The following is an 18298-nucleotide window of genomic DNA, read 5'->3' on the forward strand; positions in this document are numbered from 1 at the left end:
AGTGGCTGCACCAAACTGCATTCCCACCAGCAGTGTAGGAGGGTTCCCCTTTCTCCACAGCCTCTCCAGCATTTGTCATTTGTGGATTTTTGAATGACGGCCATTCTCACTGGTGTGAGGTGATACCTCATTGTAGTTTTGATTTGCATTTCTCTGATAATTAGTGATATTGAGCATTTTTTCATGTGCCTTTTGATCATTTGTATGTCTTCCTTGGAGAATTGCTTGTTTAGGTCTTCTGCCCATTTTTGGATTGGGTTGTTTATTTTTTTCTTATTGAGTTGTATAAGCTGCTTATATATTCTGGAGATCAAGCCTTTGTCGGTTTCATTTGCAAAAATTTTCTCCCATTCCGTAGGTTTTCTTCTTGTTTTACTTCTGGTTTCCTTTGCTGTGCAGAAGCTTGTAAGTTTCATCAGGTCCCATTTGTTTATTCTTGCTTTTATTTCTTCTAGGAGAAAATTTTTGAAATGTATGTCAGATAATGTTTTGCCTATGTTTTCCTCTAGGAGGTTTATTGTATCTTGTCTTACGTTTAAGTCTTTGATCCATTTTGAGTTGATTTTTGTATATGGTGTAAGGGAGTGTTCTAGCTTCATTGTTTTACATGCTGCTGTCCAGTTTTCCCAACACCATTTGCTGAAGAGACTGTCTTTATTCCATTGTATATGCTTGCCTCCTTTGTCAAAGATGAGTTGACCAAAAGTTTGTGGGTTCATTTCCGGGCTCTCTATTCTGTTCCATTGGTCTATATGCCTGTTTTGGTACCAATACTAAGTTGCCTTCTGTTACGTAGCTTCATGAAAGATCTTGATATTCAGCAGAGCAATTACCCTACCCTCCTCTTCTTTACGAGTAATTCAGTTATTCTTGGTCCTTTGAATCTCTACATAAACTGGAGAAATCAGCTCAACAATTTCCACAAAAAATGCTCAGATTCATATTGGAATTGCACTGAAGATTTACATCAATTTGGGGAGAACTTTATAATACTGAGTCTTTCAATTCAAGATTACGGTCTATCTCTCTATTCATATAGGACTTCTGAATTTTCTCTCAATATTTTATTGTATAAAAGTCTTAAACATATTAAGTTACATTTTTTCCTAGTAGTTGATATTTTTGATACTGTAAATGATATTTTTATTTAAAATGCATTTTTTGTTTGTTGCAATTCTTAGAATTAATTCTGGTATATTTACCTGTTATGCAGCAACCTGGTTAAACTAAAAAACTAATTCTAATAATTTTTATGTGGACTTACATGTATTTTTCTGTATAAAAATTTTGGAAAAATGACAATTTAAAATTTCTCCTTTTCGATTTTTATGTTGTTTATTCCTTTATTCACTTGTTTGGGATTTTTGCATCTGTTTGTGAGTAAGATTGACCTAGAGTTTTCAATTCTTACATAACACTGTTTTAGGCATTTGGTTCTGAAGTAATGCTGATCCTGTAAAATGAGTTAGGCTGTACTGCTTATTTTTCTAGTCTCCAGAAAAAAATTTGTGTTAGATTGATGTTTGGTACAATTTACTTGTATATCATATGGGTCTGGAGTTTTCTCTTTTGAATGTTTTAAATTTAAATTTAAATTCCTTTAAAAAAATATATATATATTATTGAAGTATATAGTCAGTTTACAATGTATCAATTTCTGGTGTAGATTTAATTTCTTTAATAACTAAAAACATCTTCTTTCTACCTCTTTCATGGCCACAGGATCTTGAGTAACAACCCCCCTTTCCATCAGAGCCGTGATTGGGTCTCCTTCTCCATTTTTCTTGACCAGTTTTACCAGGTGTTTTACCAATTCTATTAGCCTTTTCAAAGAGCCAACTTTTGGCTTTGTGGACCTTAACAACTGTATGCTTGTCTTCTACTTCATTACTTTTTGTTCTAATCTTTATCTTTTCCTTTACTTTCTTTGATAGAAGTTGATATTGTTTTTAAATTTTGACTTGTGCTTGGATGATTGATTTTTCAGCCCCCTTTTCAGATTATATATGTAACACACATTTTAGTTGTATCTGTCAAGTTTTAATGCCATTCAAATTTTCATTTCAAAAATATTTTCAAATGTGCATTTTTGTACCAACAGGTTACACAGAAACATTTCTTAATTTCCAAATATACAGAGATGTTCTAGTTTTCTTTTGTTCACTGATCTCTAACTTAATTATACTGTGGTCAGAGAATATACAGTTGACCTTCCAGGTTCGGACAGCATGGGTCCACTTACACACAATTTTTTTCAATAGTAGATATTACAGTATTAGACAATCCGTGGTTGGTTGAATCTGCATGCAGAACCTTGAATATGGAAGAATAGTGTATACAGAGGGCCAACTTTAAGTTATATATGGATTTTTGACTGCTTGGAGGGTGGCCCTAACCTCTGCATTGTTCAAGGGTCCACTGTACATCGTATGATTCCAATCCTTGAAAATTTTACAAAATTTGCTTTATAGCCCAGCATCTATAAATGTTTTTTAAATATGTTGTTTGCAAGAACATACACTATGCAATGTGTACTTTTCTATCAATATCCACATGTTAAGTTTCACAATTTTATTATTCCAATTTCTATACATCTTCTGTGTACTTGCTTTTCTGGTTACTGAGATAGGAATGTTAAAATTTTATATTATGATTCATGGTTTTGTTTGTTTCTCATTGAAGTTTTGTCAAGTTCTGTTTCATATACTTTCAAGCCTATCCTCCAAGGTGAATTACACTGAAATGCTCTTCTACAAGAAAAAAAATTGTACAAAACACAGATTACTCTGCGGCTACTAAAATGGCCTGGAAGCAATGATACCCTTATAATGATGAACACTCTTAGTGCCCAGATCTGGCTTTTCAAGTACCACTTTCCACTAAAAGAAGTTAGAACTCTTTAGACAAATGGAAGAGTACAGATCTAGACAAGGAGAATATAAGGTGAGACAAGGGCATCTTGTCTGTCAGAAATCAAGAAAGTGCTCAGAGAAGGGGCACAGGAGTCAGTCTGAAGGTGTTCACTAGCCAAAGTGGGACAATGCAAATAAGCATCTGGAAGAATAGCATATGTAAATGACAGAAGACACTGAAAAAAATCCACGAGCCAAATGATATTTGAAAATAAATTTTAAAAAAGTATAGTGTGCCATCAACAGAGATGACTACAACACCATCTTCTTTCTCTGAAAATTATTAACTAAATGTAAAGAACAAAGAATTTCCTCTGGATTTTTAGCAAGAATTTTATTTCATGTCATCCTAAGTTGATAAGGGGAAAAGAATCTCTTATTTCAGAAGAATGCCAGCTAATTAATGAAGAATAATCTCTCTTTTGCAACTGAAAATAAAATAACTGATTCAGGCAAGCATCAACAATAGATCCTAGGTAAGCACTAGGTAAAAGGTTGTGGGTGACAGGATATTCACACAGCATCAAAATATTCCTTGGCAGATTAAATTTTAATTAATAATTAGATTAAATTTTAATTTAATAATTAGATTAAATAGTTCCTATTTGAAAAAGGAACAAACACATTTACAAAGTAGAGATTTGGCTATCACCACATTATTCTTTAAATGTATAGTGAGACAACCTGACAGTTATGTGCTTCAACAACAAGGTCACAAGAAGAGGCTCAATACATGCATATGAATACAGCATCACCCATGAAACCTTCTTGCCAGAACATATGCAAGTTGAAACGAATTAAGTTGTAGATGTAACTTCTAGTATAGAGGATATATAAGGGCCAGAAGAACAAGTTAAAAGGAAATAATCAGTGAAATTCAGAATGTGGGATTTTTCTACAAATTTAGTAGCTTTTATCTTTTTAAAAAGTCAATGAAAAAAATGTGGATGGGACTATTCTACCACAAAAACAGCTACTGAAATGTAAAATAAAATGCACTGTGGGAAACTTGTTTGGTCCTTGGTCTGAAAAAAGAAAAGATATCCTTGTGGGAACAACTGCGAAAAATTTATTACAACTTAGTACTAACAATGTGATAATGGTATTAAAGTTGTGCAGAAGGATATCTTTACCTTGGGAAACGTAAGCTGAAGTATTAAGGGAGGATATATGTTGATTTCTACAAGTTACTTTTAAATAATATAGACCATTCCTGCCTCTACCCTCTAATAGATAATTATATAAAACAAATATGGCAAGATGCGAACAATTATGGAGTCTAGGTATTAGGTATGTAAGTACTCTTTATATTAGTCTTTTGAATTTTGTGTAGCAATGAACAGTAAACATGGCCTCCAAAAAACAGACCCAGGGAGCCACAGGGGGAGGCTCAAGTAAGACACAGGCAGAAATTAAAAACAAGCTGGCTAAAATGAAATAAAAATCACAGAGATTCAAAATATGATAATGGAAAGAATAAAAACAAGAACTGATGTAACAGAAATTTCAATTAATGAACTGGATCAGGAATCAGCAAGTTCACAGACTGGGGGTGCAATCCCACCTGGGGCCTGTTTCCACACAGTCCTCCAGGGAGCAAATGTTACATAAAATGGCAGAGAAGCCAGAAGTTTAACAGAGAGAATTAGAGAAAGAGACAAGAAGAGCTGTTCTGGGATCACACGTATCCCTGAGTGCGACTGCAATATGCTACACTGGCCCCACGCAGGACAATCAGAATGAGGCATGGGGCAGACTTGAAAGCATTCCCCGAATAAACTCTGCTGAATAAAAAGCTACTGTGACACAGAGGTGACTCCTGGGAAGTCAGGCTTAAAAAAAAAAAATTAAACTCAACCCAGGCAGTGTGGAAGACTGTGCACATACCAAAGGTTGAACCTCCTCAGGAGAAATTAAAAAGAGAAATTCCAAGATACTATTCCATGGGTGAATGTGGGGAAAATCAGAAAACCACTGAACTATGACAGTCATCTCTGAGTCAAATGCACCTGCAACATTGAAGGGTGGAAATCTGTCTAATGGACTTAAGCACAACCTTTGACCAATGAGTGGCTTTTGCTGACCCAGAGGCAGTTCCTAGGAAACCAAGATAAAAAATAAAAACAGGGGGAAGAATCTGAGCAGGAACATCAGAGATATACAATGAGAGGGAAACAGACTTTATAGAATTAGTCACATCACTAAACAAATAAATGATCAAACAAACAACAAGAAGTAGCCCTGGGGGTTAGGGGAGGGGAGTTGTCAGTATCCAAATGTGCTACAGTGTATTATCTAGAATGCTTGGTTTTCAATAAAAAAGAATTATGAGACATGAAACAGAGCAGGAGAGTGTGATTCATACAAGGGGAAAAAAGGGAGGGATTAGAAACTGTCTTTGAAGGGCCTTAGATGCTGGACTTAATACATATAAAGATGTTCAAAGAACTAAAGGAAACTGTGCCTAAAGGAAGGCATGATAATAATATTATATATGCAATAGTAATAGAAATAGAAATTATAAAAAAAGAACCAAATGGAAATTCTGGAGTTGAAAAGTATAACACCTGAAACGAAAAATTCACCAGAAGGGTTCAACAGATTTGAGTTGGCAGAAGAAGAATCAGCAAATTTAAAGATAAATAGAGAGGTTATACAATCTGAAAAACAGAATGTAAAAAGAATGAACAAAAATGAACAGGTGCTCAGAGAAGTGTGGGACACCATTAAACATACCAACATATGCATAAAAGGAGAGCCAATAAACATTGTAACTACTGGGGAAATGCAGCTTGTGAGCCTCTCAAAGAACATGCTCCCAGAAAGTCTTGAGAAGAAAGAGAAGGCAGAAGTGACTGCGGCTCCATGGATCCCAAATACCCTTTTTGAAATGAGTTGGTCTGCAGAGCACTGAGAAAAGCGAGAATATGTTCTGAGATTGTCTAATATATATGAAAATTTTCCTGGAAGACGTTATCATGTTTCATTTAAAATGTATTATTTTTAATGTGGTAGTGAGCCCTCAAGATAGCCCCCAGTGATTCCCACTGCTTGGTACTCAAGCCTTTTTGTATAGTTCCTCTTCATACTGAACAGAAGTCATCTGTGGACAACAGAATATTGTAAAAGTAGTGTGTGACTTCTGAGGCTAGACCATAAAAAACATTGTGGCTTCTGTCTCTATCTCTTTATCACTCATTCTGGGGAAAGCCAGATGCATGCTGTGAGGACACTTCAGCAACATTAGAGAGAGGTCTATGTGGCAATGGAATGAAGCATTCTGTTAACGTTCAGGGAAAAACTGAGGCCTCCTGCCAACAGCTATGCAAGTGAGCCCTCCTGGAAGCTGATCCTCCAGCTCCAGTCAAGCCTCCAGATGACTGCAGCCAAAGTCCTGACTGCATCCTCGTGAGACATTCCAAGCCACAACCACTCAGCAAAGTCACTGCTGAATCCTAAAATCCCAGAAACTGTGAGAAAATAAAGGTTCACTGTTTTAAGTCACTACATTAGGGAGTAATTTGTTCTTTAGCAATAAATTTACACTTAACATTTTGTAAGAAATTCTTGTCTATGTTTCTTAGGTGTTTTTATCTAGGTAGACTTATATGTTCCCTTAGAAATATTACAAGGTTATAAAAGAGTACTTTTAAATAAATATATAAAAGTATCCAACTAAAGTATATTTGTAATTATCTAATAACAAGAAAATCAAAGTTGATTTAAGGCTTAAAATACTCTTCAGTAAGAAATAATTATTTAATTTTTCTTAAATGATCAGAGAAAGTGCTGCCTAATGTGATGAAAAATTGCTAGTACGAACTATTGTTAGCAAAAAGTAGATTTGGGGTCATTGAGATTAGTGGTAGGATTCAGAACAATTCTCTTTGTTTTAATGGCCTGTTTATAACCACTAATCTTAGTCAGTTCAGGCTGTCATTACAAAATACCATAGACTGAGTAGCTCATAAACAACAGAAACTTATTTCTCCCAGGTCTGGGGGCTGGTAGTCCAAGGTCAGGGTGCCTGCATGGTCAGGGTCTGGTGAGGACCCTCTTCTGGGCTGCAGACTTGATTTCTCCTTGTACCCTCATCCGACAGAAAGAGAGTGGCTCTCTGATCTCTTCTTGTAAGAGCACTAGTCCCATTTAGGAGGACTCTACCCTTATATCTAATTACCTCCTAACGGCCTCACCTCCAAATACCCCACATTGAGGATTAGATTTGAACATATAACGTTTTTGGAGGGGGGGACACAAGCATTCAGCACACACACACTTTTAGACAGGTATGTGTGTGTCCAGCAGCAAGGGCTAGCGGACCACATGCAGGCCACGAGTCACAGAGGACAGGTAGGTCTTTCTTTTCCTGGGCAAAGCTACCTGTTTTACCTGGAGAATGAATCTGAATTCCTGTTTTAGTCTCCTTAGTACCATGTTCTAACCATGTTAAGGTGCTTAAAATGTTAACATGGAGGGAAATTAAAATTTACTGCATGTTCTTCATATTCCTTTTTCAAAATTACAACAAATTAAAATTTTTGTAGTAAGAATATTGAAATACTCACCATGTGCTTTAATGCCTTAAAAAGGAGTTTTCTACCAGATGGTTTGTCAAAATCAGCAATAATCCAGAAAGTAACCGGAGAAAGTCTATCATCTGAAAGTTTCAAATAGTTTAGTCAAACAAATTCTTTTTAACATCAAACTAAAGGCAAGGATATTTCCAGTTAACATGATACATAAAAATAATTATAATTGTTAAAATTAATCTTTCTGAAAATAAGCAAATATTGGTAAAAATCACACACACACATTTCATACATATAAAGATGTTAGACAGGTAATTCATTATAAAAGCCTTACATAAACTCAGATACCAAAGAGAGAGAACAGTCCCCAAGGAACACATCCGTGGGGTATGTCAGCCAGTACAGAAGACTGTATTATGCTTATCAAGGTTCCAGTGTTGGCAAGCAAAACTGCCTTCCAGTTACATTTGTAAAGAAAAAAGATATTTATACCTTACATACATGTAAAATTAGACATAATAAATTAGTAGATATTGAAAACAATATTTCATTAGCTTACAATTCATTTACTTCAAAAATTCTATTATTAACTTGCTCTAGTTCACATCATCTTGTGCCATCAGCGTCAATGTAATCCTTTTTTCAGAAACATCTGACTATTTGGAAGCCACAATTTTAAAGAAGAAACAATTTTAAATTCTGAAGTCACAGTTGAATGGGTTTACTTTCATCCAGCCTCAGCATACAACACCTAAAATAATACTTGTCTGGCCATCATTATAACCTATAGAAGAATTAGTCCTTTAGATCACATGACCTACTTAAAACAGTTGTAAAAATTTGCTATACCAAAGACTTACACTTGAATAGATGTGAAGTTATAGTACCATATCCAATAATATCTAACTATGCAAAAACTGGCTTTGGTTAATGTAAAAAATTATAAGAAGGATAACGTTGATTCTACTTGCAAACCTTCATAAGCTATTTAAGAGTAAGGCAGTGGCACATTCTTTTCAAAGAAAAGGTAAAAAATTCTGATGCCTTCTTACTATCAGCACTTTTACCATTACAATTAGTAAATTGAGAAGTATTTCAAAAGTTAGGTAAATTTCTCACAACTCTATTATTTCTTTACACATTTACATAAATCCAAATAAAGAAATTAGGTGTTTCTCAGTTAACAAAGTATCCTTTTAAACTGCAAGGGATTTAACCAAAGGGCATTAATTAGGAGGCATCATTTTCTAAGCACAATCGTTATATCCTGACAATGTACAAACCCTTAAATCGAAAACCAGGTCTCTAGTCAAATATCAACATTTACAAATGTGTTATGCAAGCATTTAATAAAATTACGAGTTTTTGCTACTTTAGGATAAATTCAGGAAAATAAAATATGCCTATTACCTTCTGGGGTTAAATAATGCATGTTCTCAGCAATTACAGCACTCTTATCTTGTGAATCCAAGAAGAAGAAAGTAGAAAAATCTTCAATGTCAGCAGTTACTGAAAATTTTAATATTAAATGTTAAATAATGAATTAATGAAACATTCACAATTCAGTAGTCATTTGTAGAAAAGTATATGGAAGGATTATTTTACCTGATGTAGATATTAAATTAAGGTACTGCCATTCAGTGTGCAAAATCAAAGGATTTATGCGGGGTACAGCATTATTCATAACCATAAGGAAGTCAACTGTATCTGTTTGATCATTTAATATGCCCTACAATAACAAATATTATTTAGGTAATACAGACAATTTATATGCATATGTTTTAAAATGATGCAGAGAATACATTTAAAGACTATTTAATCTACCGTAAGTCAATAAATAATATGCTATTAGAATTCTTATAATAAACTTTCCTATAAAACTGAATTTTCTTTCCTATTAGGCAATTTTAGATGTAATTATACACAGATAAAATTAACTATTACTCTAAAAGTCACTATTAAATTATCAGAATGGAAATTTTTACACAACTAACTTTTGCTATTAAAAGATATTTTTAACATAAACATCATTTATAAGGCATTATTCATCATGTATTTTCTCATACATGCTTACCTACCGTAAGAACGTACTTCTGTAACTCTACAGTTGTATCCACCATTCTTTGAAGAATAGCCACTTCTAGTTTCACAAAATCTTCATCTTGCAAGGGTTCACCATTGTAAAGAGATTGAGGCAAAGGACCCAGGCCCGTCATCTTATAAAAGTTTGCTCCTGCCTATTCAATTAAAAAATAATTTTAAAATACCAGAGTGTTAGACAGAATATGCCTATCTGAAAAAGAAATACACAAAAAAGCGACACTGCCACATTTGTGTATGCCACAGAAAAAATGTTAATTTTGCTAAGTTTATCTGTCCTTTCCAAACATTATTTAAAGGAAAATAATTTACCTACATAGAACAAGTCAGGAAACTTTTTCTGTAAAGGGGCAGACCCATAGTTTAGGCTTTGTGAGCCATCTGGTCTCTTACACAACTACTCAATCACGAAGACACACAACACATGAACAAATGAATGTGGCTATGCCTCCAAAAACCTGTATTGATAAAAATAGGCAGTGGAAGGGCTGGATTTGGCTCGTGGGCTGTAGCTTGCTTGCTCATGATAGAGAGTATGACATTACTTAAAAAAAATGCATTTACCTGCATAAGAGATTCATTTATCCCCTGTATTCATTTTTTAGTAAACATTTATTGAATTCATGCATTTGGCTAGACCCTGTGAACACAGAGCTGAAAAATCTGCCCTCAAGGGTCTCACATACTTACAAGCAAAACAGAGGCATATACCAGGTTTTATGGGAGTCCAGAAAAGAAGTGACTAAGCTTGAGTGTGGAGAGGAGGGGATCACAGAAGGCCTCTGTTAGGGAGAGGCACTCAAAGTCTTAAAGGGTGAGCAAAAATTTGCTAGGGAGATAAAAGCGCAGAAAGAAACCCTAAGTGCAAAGAGAGCACTGAGAAGAATAGAGGGGAAGAGAGAACATGGTATATTTAGGTGCTGGCAAGTAGTTTTCTGGGTTCACAGTGGGGAGGGGATATGGGGTCAGAGGGGTGAGTAGACAGCTCAAAGCATGAGGGTCCTCAACAACTGGATTCTATCTTGTGAGAGATAAAACATCACTAAACAATTCATCCAATAGTCAACACTACATATTATTAGAACCATTATTACAGCCAGTATATTCACAATAACCCTGTGAAGCTAAGTACTACTTTACAGATGACGAAACATACAGAGATGAAGTCACTTCCAATGCCACGTAACTACTGTATTTCGGAAACAGAATTTATACTTATATTTGTCTGGCCAAGAGTCTTAACCACTGGACTATATTATCTCTGCACTTACTGGGCACTGTGTACTAGGCTTATGAATGCATATGAATGATATGCAAACACTGTCCTAAGGAAACTTACAGTTTAATAGGGGGAAAGATGGATACATTAAAAATAAGTGTGAATAGATATCCAGGAATATCATGGAGGGCGTGGTCAACTCTATCTAGGAAGAGGGTTCATGACAAATAATACGATCCGATTTGCTTTTTAAAAAAAAAAGAACACAGTGGCAACAATGAGAAGGAAGAGGGTGGGAGAGTGTGCACTGGGACAGTGGGTCAGGGGCTAATGCAAAAGCGCAGGAAAGAAAAAACAGGAGCCGAACAAAAATCAGTCATAATAAGCAAGAAGAGAATGGGGCAGTTTCTGAAACACTTAGCTGGCTGAACTGGCAGCGCTCGATGGTCTATTATCTGGAAGTGTATGAGGGGAAAGAAGTCATAGCCAGAGTGCCCTGGGAGAATGATGGTGCCACCCTCTAGGATAGGGCATAAAGAAGAAAAAAGGTTTGGGGTAAAAGGGAAGATGACAGGCATGCTTTTAAATTCATTTTAAGATGCTTATGGGCCACCCACCAAGCATCTGAATACACAGATTTGGACCTCAGGGTTAGGGTTAGAAGGATAGAGCTGCTATAAATACCAGCTATCTTCTGATTTATCTTGTCATTTCTCAATCAGGCAACCTTTCGATTACCACAAATAAGCCAATAACACTGAATTTTATACTTTCAGCCCACACCTCTTTTCTGAGCTATGGACACACATATCCAATCACTTATTTCACATCTCTTCTGGAAATCTTACAGGCACCTCAAATTCAGTATGTGAAAACTGAACTTCTGATCTTATTTCCCACCCGGTTTCTCTTCTACTCCTTTCTGTCCTGGCGATGGCATCACAACTTTCTCAGTTAGTCGGCTGAACCTGGGGAGCCATCCTCGACAAGCTCCCTCCTCCCCTCTCCCCTCTCCAATCCAGCAGCAGGTCCTAGATCGTACCTTCCAAATAGCACGACTGTGTCCATTCTTCTCTGCCTCTACTTCTTCCAAAAGCCTACTAGCCCATCTCTCACCTACATGCTTCCTGTCCATCTCACCACATACACTTTACTCTACGACAATCTAGTCTCAACAATGGAGAACACTCTTTGAAAAAAAATGCATGTCACTGTCACTTCACTGCTTAATATCTTTTCAGGTTTTTCACTGTTGCCAAGGTCTTCTACTGTTCTGAGTTCAAATTAAACATTGTTAACAAGATCCTATGTAACCAGGCCCCGTGCATACACCTCCAGCCTCATCTTATGAACTTTCTTCTACAACACAAACCCAACACATATTTGCTATATCTAATCAGCAGCAACACCAATTCTCTTGGTTCCTTCACAATTCAGGATCTCCTAACATCTCTCTGGAAGGTTGATCTCCCACTGTCCCACAGCTTTGTTTTCTTTCATCCGATTCTTCCTTCTATTTCTGGACTCAGCTTTCATGTCACTGCTTCAGGAAGTATTCCTTATTCCCCATCCTCCAACCCCCAAGAAAGCTCTTCTTTCATTCTATGTGTTGTGTATTTGGTGAGTCCCTTTCAATAAATACTCATGTCCATCAATTTGGGGAATTTCTTTTATTATTTCTCTAATGCTTTTCTTTTCTTTGTTTTATGTTTTATCTGAATCTTCTGGATTGAATCTCCAATTGTTTGACTTTTACCCTTATTTTTCATGTCTTTTTTGTTTGTTCTATTAGATTTTTATTTTATTTCTAATTTTCAAAAGATCTTTGTACTCTATTCTTTTATCTCTTATCTCTAGAACATTGTAAGTACTCTAAATATTTGTTGAAAGTACAAGCAAACTTTGGATAACTTTCAGGAATATAAGTTTAGGGAATAAAGGCCTAAACATTTTATTTTCTTTGTGACGTAGGAGTCAGAACGATTTTCAAGGAGTGAAAAGGAAGATGGAAAGGAGGCTCATAGGACTGATGAATGTTTAGAATAACTTTTGGGAGGAACAGGGAAGGAAGAAAATCAAGCTCAATTAAAACACAGAGCCCGGTTTAAACTGGAGATTAAGCAGACTTGGGAAAAATGGAGAAGTTAAGTAACTGAAGACATCATAATTACAAGACAGTCTTAGGGGGAGAGAGGAGTGAAAAAGGAGCAAACAGAAGACTGCATTGACACACTAAAAAAAATGGAATTTAATATTTCTGAGGAGTGCATCAAATTCTTAATCTTCACAAAAATTCTTAATGTTCTCCATGATTTCAGGAGAAAATGACTGAAGTTATCTTAAAATGGTAACACCTTAGAATTTATTTTGCAGCTTAACTTGACAGAGAGTAAAGGTGGATTTCTGATTAAACATGGTAGACTTAACACACATGCTCATCACTTCCCCACAAATTTCACCAAAATGAGAGTATAATAGTAAAAGTCATGACAACAGTGATGATGATAACAATAATAAGATACGAGCCCACAAAGAAAAATGGGAGAAAAAGATAAAGAGCAAATGACCGAAGTAGAAATGGACATCACTGTCGAGAAGACAGAAAGGAAGGACTTCAGAATTCCTGAGGGATGCCCTGAGAGCATCTCAGAAGGAGAGGATAAGGAGTAGAGTAGAAAACGTGGACACTTGTTGAAAGTCTGTATACAGAGCAGGTGCGTATCAAGGCCCCTCTCTCAACCCTGAAAAGCCAACTATTCTGCTTTCTTTTACTCTCTGTTGAGATTGAATCACACAGGCTCTAGATTTGGGGATTCCTGGTATAGTGGAAAACTGAAAAAGAGGATGAAAACCAGACAGGAGATTGGAGGTAAGTCCACATTCTTTCAGCTCAGTCTGTTACCATGTCCTATCTCTAGACATATCCTGTCCCCTCACTTCCCACATCTATACCCTTCCGTATGCCACGTATGTTCCCTCTAAGAGGAAAACGAAGCATTCCCATTTGAAGAAGGAGAAGGGTGGCCATAGAACGGCATTCTTGGGGTTGTGTCTGTGTGGGGGAAAAGTGCTGGCTTATTAATGGCTATCTTTCTTTGTGTAAGGAAAATTCTAGGTAGGTAATATGACCAATCTCCTGCCTGTCTAGATATATTTGCAATAGGTGGAAAACAATGTGAATAAGTAAAAAAATGGAGTAACCCTTAAAGCTAAAAAATAAGTTCTTAAAAACAGAATCATAGTACTTGACTTACTAACAAAAAACACTTAGAAAGTCACACACTCACTCACTATTCATTTAACCACAATGTATTAAATACAGACCTGACAATCAGCTGGTCTGCAATCGTACAGGCCTTACCAATTCTTAACGTATTGAAATACTTTTGCACCAGTTGGTAAATAACTGCTGTCTTGGGATGGCGATTTCCCACATGAGAACCACCCTGACCTCTTTCCCAGACATTACGTCAACGTGATTCAGCTATAAGGGGGTTAATATCTGCCTCAGCATGAGGGCTTCCAAGACTCTACTTCAGTTTGAGAACCTGCTCTGATTGATTCCTTCTGATTGTTTGCTCTTGAAGCCACAACAGTTTTAAAATATTTTGAGTAATATCATTAAGTAATACTACTGGGACTGGAGGAAACCAAGTGAAGCTCAGGTGGTGGAAGAGACCTGAATCCTCAATTAGTACAACAGAATCTAAACAAATAACAAACACCTAAAAGTTAAGACATGTGCAAAGTCGAGGTATACAAAAGAATAAGTAGTCAAGATTCCTTTCCTTGAAGTACTTACAGTCCAGTTAGAAGTGACATTTACATCTAAATATAGTATGTATAAATAAGGCAGTTAATAGGAAACAGTAATACTGGGTTGTGAATACCAGTACTTGAGGATAACATAGTGTTATTCAGAAGGTATTTTTATGGCAACTGATAGTAAGTAGTACATTCTGGTTATGTAAAACTTTCTCAACTTAAATTCATTTGTATCATCATATGTTGCTGCTGCATTTACCTAGAATAGATACGAATAAATGAATCCATTTATTTCCACATACAAGTTAGATTATGAACAATATTTTAAATTTTAAATAAATATATTAAAGTTAAATAAATTCTTTGAAAAATTCCTATCCAACTGTTCTTAGAAATGTACTTTATGTTTATTTACTTGTTAATTTATTTTGCCAGCTTCACTGAGATATAACTGACACAAAGCACTGTGTAAGTTTAAGGTGTTCAGCATCAGGATTTGACTGACATACATCATGAAATGATTATCACAATAAGTTAATATCATCCTCTCATACAGATATAAAATTAAAGAAATAGAAAAAAGTATTCCTTGTGATGGGAACTCTTAGAATTTACCCTCTTAACAACTTTCATATATAACATACAGCAGTGTTAATTATATTTATCATGTTGTACGTTACACTCTAGTACTTATTTTTCTTACAACTGGAAGTCTGTGCCTTTTGACTGCCTTCACACAACTATCCCTACCCCCAACCTCCACCTCTGGTATCCATAAATCTGATCTCTTTTTCTATGAGTTTGTTTCTTTCTTTTTGAAGTATAATTTACCAATGTAAGTTTCTGTTTCACAACATAGTGTCCTGATAGTTCTATACATTTCAAAATGATCACCACAATAAGTTTTGTTACAATCTGTCATCATACTAAGATATTATCTCCCACATATCCTGGCTTTCTTTTCATTTCCGTTTGCATGGAATATCTATTTCATTCCCTCACTTTCATTTTGCATGTGTCTTTAGATCTGAAGTCTCTTGTGGGCAGCATATATGTGGGTCATTTAGCCACTTTATGTCTTTTGATTGGAGCATTTAGTTTTGTTTTTAATTGAGGTATACTCAGTTTACAATGTTGTGTCAATTTCTGGTGTACAGCACAATGCTTCAGTCATACATGAATATACGTATATTCATTTTCATATTCTTTTTCACCATAAGCTACTACAACATATTGAATACATTTCCCTGTGCAGTCCATTTATAGTTAAAGGAATTACTCATAGGTATGTACTTTTTGCCACTTTGTTAATTGTTTTAAGATTGTTCTTGTAGTTTTCTATCCTGTACATCCTGAGAAGTATCTTTTTTTGTACTTTTGAAGTCAATAATGGCAACTTAAATTCTGCATACAATTTGCGTTATTCAAAGGTATAGATTTCTGAGAGTCTAAGGGCTTTTTTCTGAGGGTCTAAAAGCTAAATCATGAGTTAATTATATTGAGATCATTTATTCATATTATTATAATAAAAGTTTCTTGATCACATTTTTAAACATTTTCATTCCTACTTACCTCTCTTTTACCATCATATTTAGAATAAGTTCCCAAAATATCCCAAATATTAGCATGAGGAAATGTACTTTGGAGAACACTCTTCACATTGTCCACAGTGAGTATATTTCGATTCTCTACTTTTTTGTACATCTGAGGAGATAAAGATACTATAATTAATTTTCATCTCATAGCAATTAGTTTTACTTCTCTTCCTTAGCATGCATATTTATAAAATAAAGAACATATTTTATACTTTGTAAATCTAATAAGCACATGAACACATACATATATGCAATTCCCCACAATATACAGATAAACCATTTTTACAATAGAATCTATTATCTTCTGTTAAAAATGGTTTTGTGAATATTCTACAGCTTTCGAAATAATGTAACAAATTTGTATGTTATATTCTAATTTGATCAAACAGGACACTATGATTCTTAATAAAATAATGGTTACCTTTAAAAAGGTATTTGTATAAAATATTTAAATGACTTAATTCTGAAATGCTTTATTTTCATTTCTGATTGCTCTTCAGTAAATAGCTAGATTACTTCTGTACCTCCATTCTTTCCCCAATCTCAAACGTTCGAAACATGCTTGTAATGTAAGCTGTTACTCTTGTATTGTTTATTCTTGTTTCTCCTTCACTACAAATCCTCTACTATGACCTAGGCACTGTTTCAAATGGCGAAAACAGACTGCTCTGCCTCAAGAGAGAAGGCATCTCTGAGCAGATGACTTACCAAAACAGAAATAAGAATTCAGAGCTAACATAAAGACATTCTGGGGGAAGAACATACCAAACAGAGGGAACAACTAGTGAGTACAAACACCACTAGGCAGCATTTTGATATATCAATTAAGAATGTTACTTTTAGTCCCAATTCACTATATTATTATTGCCAGAGACAATCCTCATATTATTCTTCACAATAAGGAATCAGCACTCTTCTTTGATTTCCTTCTATCACTATAAACTTTGTAACCTATTCCATTAAAAGGTGCACAGTAATTCACTGTACGCGTAACTCGGAGTTTACATATATATGTAGTTTCCAGTTTGTTCCTATTGTGGATGATTCCACTATTAACAGTCTCCTACAGCAAAGGTTTCTCTCAAAGTGTTGTCTGTATGTGTGTGTATAGGACATATGCAAATTTAACTCTAAATTTTGAATTACTACAATTGTTTTGCAAAGTGGTTGTGCCAATTCATATTCTTACAGGCAGTGTAACAGCATAAATGAGTTCACATTGTTCTCCATCCTCATTCACAGATGATGTTGCCAGTTTTCTTAATTACTGCCAAATTGTAGGGTATAAGATCTAGCCCAGAGTAAGCTTTATTTGCATTTTTCTACTTTCTAAGAAAATTATCTTGTTTACCATTAATTGTAATAAATATTTATCTACTTCAATACTTTCAATAAATTTAAATTTACCAGTAATGTATCCTCTTGTGTTTTAAAAATCTCTTATGTATTTCTTCTACTGTGTTGTTTGCATTTTTCTTTTTGATTTGTAGGAAATCTTTATATCATGGAATATATATACTACTGATATTATACAGTACTTATCTTTCTCTGATATATTTCATTCAGCATAATGCACCCCAGGTTCATCTATGGTGTAGCAAATAGCAGTATTTCCTTCTTTTATAAGGCTGAGTAATACTCACTGCATTTCCTTTATCCATTCATTCTTAGGTCGTTTGAAAACCCTGGGCATCGGGAATAATGCTACAATGTATGTGTACAGGTTATCTCTTTGAGATATTGATTTTGTTTCTTTTGGATATACTCCCAGGAGTGGGATTGCTGGTTCATATTTCTAATTTCTTGAGGAACCTCCCACCTGTCTTCCATGGTGGCTCTATCAGTTTACATTCCCACCAACAGTGTACAGAGTTCCTGTTTCTCCACATTCTTGCCAGCATTTGCTATCTCTTGTCTTTTTGATAACAGCACCACTCACTGTGGTTGATTTGCATTTCCCTGATGATTAAATACACTGAGCAATTAACTGCATACCTGTTGGACATATGTATATCTTCTTCAGAAAAATGTCTATTCAGGTCCTTTGCTCATTTTTAAATTGGGTTATTTGTTTTTTTTTTTTTTCCCTACCAATGAATTACTTTTTTTAAATTGAAGTACAGTTGATTTACAATGTTGTGTTAGTTTCTTGTGTACAGCACACTGATTCTGTTG

General features: G+C 35.1%; 1 protein-coding gene across 1 annotated transcript in view; it reads right to left on the reverse strand.

Moving 5' to 3' along the window:
• The window catches only part of UGGT2 (UDP-glucose glycoprotein glucosyltransferase 2), a 137841-nt gene that overhangs the window by 55742 nt on the left and 63801 nt on the right, over positions 1–18298 (reverse strand). The window contains exons 16-20 of the mRNA XM_074378431.1: positions 16101–16232; positions 9523–9681; positions 9050–9173; positions 8855–8953; positions 7481–7572 (exon numbers count right to left, since the gene is read on the reverse strand). Coding sequence (XP_074234532.1) covers positions 7481–7572; positions 8855–8953; positions 9050–9173; positions 9523–9681; positions 16101–16232 — 606 coding nt within the window. The remainder of the gene's footprint in view (positions 1–7480; positions 7573–8854; positions 8954–9049; positions 9174–9522; positions 9682–16100; positions 16233–18298) is intronic.

The sequence above is a fragment of the Camelus bactrianus genome, chromosome 14 (genome assembly GCF_048773025.1).
Source record: "Camelus bactrianus isolate YW-2024 breed Bactrian camel chromosome 14, ASM4877302v1, whole genome shotgun sequence".
Taxonomy (NCBI): Eukaryota; Metazoa; Chordata; class Mammalia; order Artiodactyla; family Camelidae; genus Camelus; species Camelus bactrianus.